Here is a 1198-nt window from a genome sequence, read left to right as displayed (position 1 = left end):
TACATACATACATACATGCATACATACATACATACATACATACATACATACATACATACATACATACATACATACATACATACATACATACATACATACATACATACATACATACATACATACATACATACATACATACATACATACATACATACATACATACATACATACATACATACATACATACATACATACATACATACATACATACATACATACATACATACATACATACATACATACATACATACATACATACATACATACGCTCCTTCACGGCGCTGGGCACCCCGCGGAGAGGCTGTGACAGGGTGGGACCCGACCACCCGATCCTGTCGGTTTCAGAAGGCGCACTGCGGTGCGCCGAAGCGGTGGAGATTATTGCCTAAGAGTGCTTTGAGATTAGTTTGTAGGGCAGGGCTCGGGGGGGTATAGGAGTTCGAAGGGGATGGGGGTTGGAGGTCAAGGGAATAGGTGAGAGGGAACCCCGAGACGGGAGAGGGAGAGGAGAAGGACGGGGAATGGAGGCGGTCACGTCGTGCAGGGAAGAACCCTTTTTCTTCCCTAGTGCCGCTCCGAGGTTGTAGGGTGCTGGAGAGCCGGGGGGAGGTGGGGTCGCTCGGACAGGGGAGGGGGGAGATGGCGGTGAGAGCGCCAAAAGGACGTAGGTTTTCTGGTGTTTGGGAGGTTGAGGTCTGGTGGTGGTAGCGGGGCTCGGATGAGGGGGAGATGTGGCCCGAGGAGGGCCATTCTATTTAGACACGTCTTCTCTGTGGGACTGGGTTGCTTGGTGAGGGACGAGGGTGAGAGCGGTGCAGTACGAGACAGGGTGAATAGGTTTCCGGAGGACCAACCGTTCAGGTTAGTGGCGGTAAGGGGGAGGCGCCGCGCGGGCTACACCCCACTCCACCCCACCCACCCCACCCACCCCACCCCCAGGTGCTACTGCTCCACCCCACCCACCCCACCCCCAGGTGTGGGAGTGCTTGTTGGATTACGAGGCCTTCCGTACGGACAAAACGTGCGATCTGTACGACGTACCTAAAATCAAAGACGGGTCCGTGCTGCCTTGGTGTTTCGGCAAGTACCAGCATGTACGACTGAGGTGCACCTTGCAGTAAGTACGGCATACGTACGGGAAATACATATTCGTGCCATTAGCTGAATGATTATCACGGATATGTGAACTGCCGATCTC

General features: G+C 52.3%; 1 protein-coding gene across 1 annotated transcript in view; it reads left to right on the top strand.

The window, feature by feature from the left end:
* VOLCADRAFT_87736 (uncharacterized protein) overlaps positions 1 to 1121 on the top strand; it is a gene marked incomplete at both ends in the record, with an annotated part of 4512 nt that extends 3391 nt beyond the window's left edge. Inside the window, one exon of the mRNA XM_002947481.1 lies at positions 975 to 1121. Coding sequence (XP_002947527.1) covers positions 975 to 1121 — 147 coding nt within the window. The remainder of the gene's footprint in view (positions 1 to 974) is intronic.
* Between the last annotated feature and the right edge of the window lie 77 nt (positions 1122 to 1198).

Source organism: Volvox carteri, assembly GCF_000143455.1.
Source record: "Volvox carteri f. nagariensis unplaced genomic scaffold VOLCAscaffold_6, whole genome shotgun sequence".
Lineage (NCBI taxonomy): Eukaryota > Viridiplantae > Chlorophyta > Chlorophyceae > Chlamydomonadales > Volvocaceae > Volvox > Volvox carteri.
Note: the sequence above shows the minus strand (reverse complement) of the source record. Positions and strands in the feature narration are given on the sequence as shown.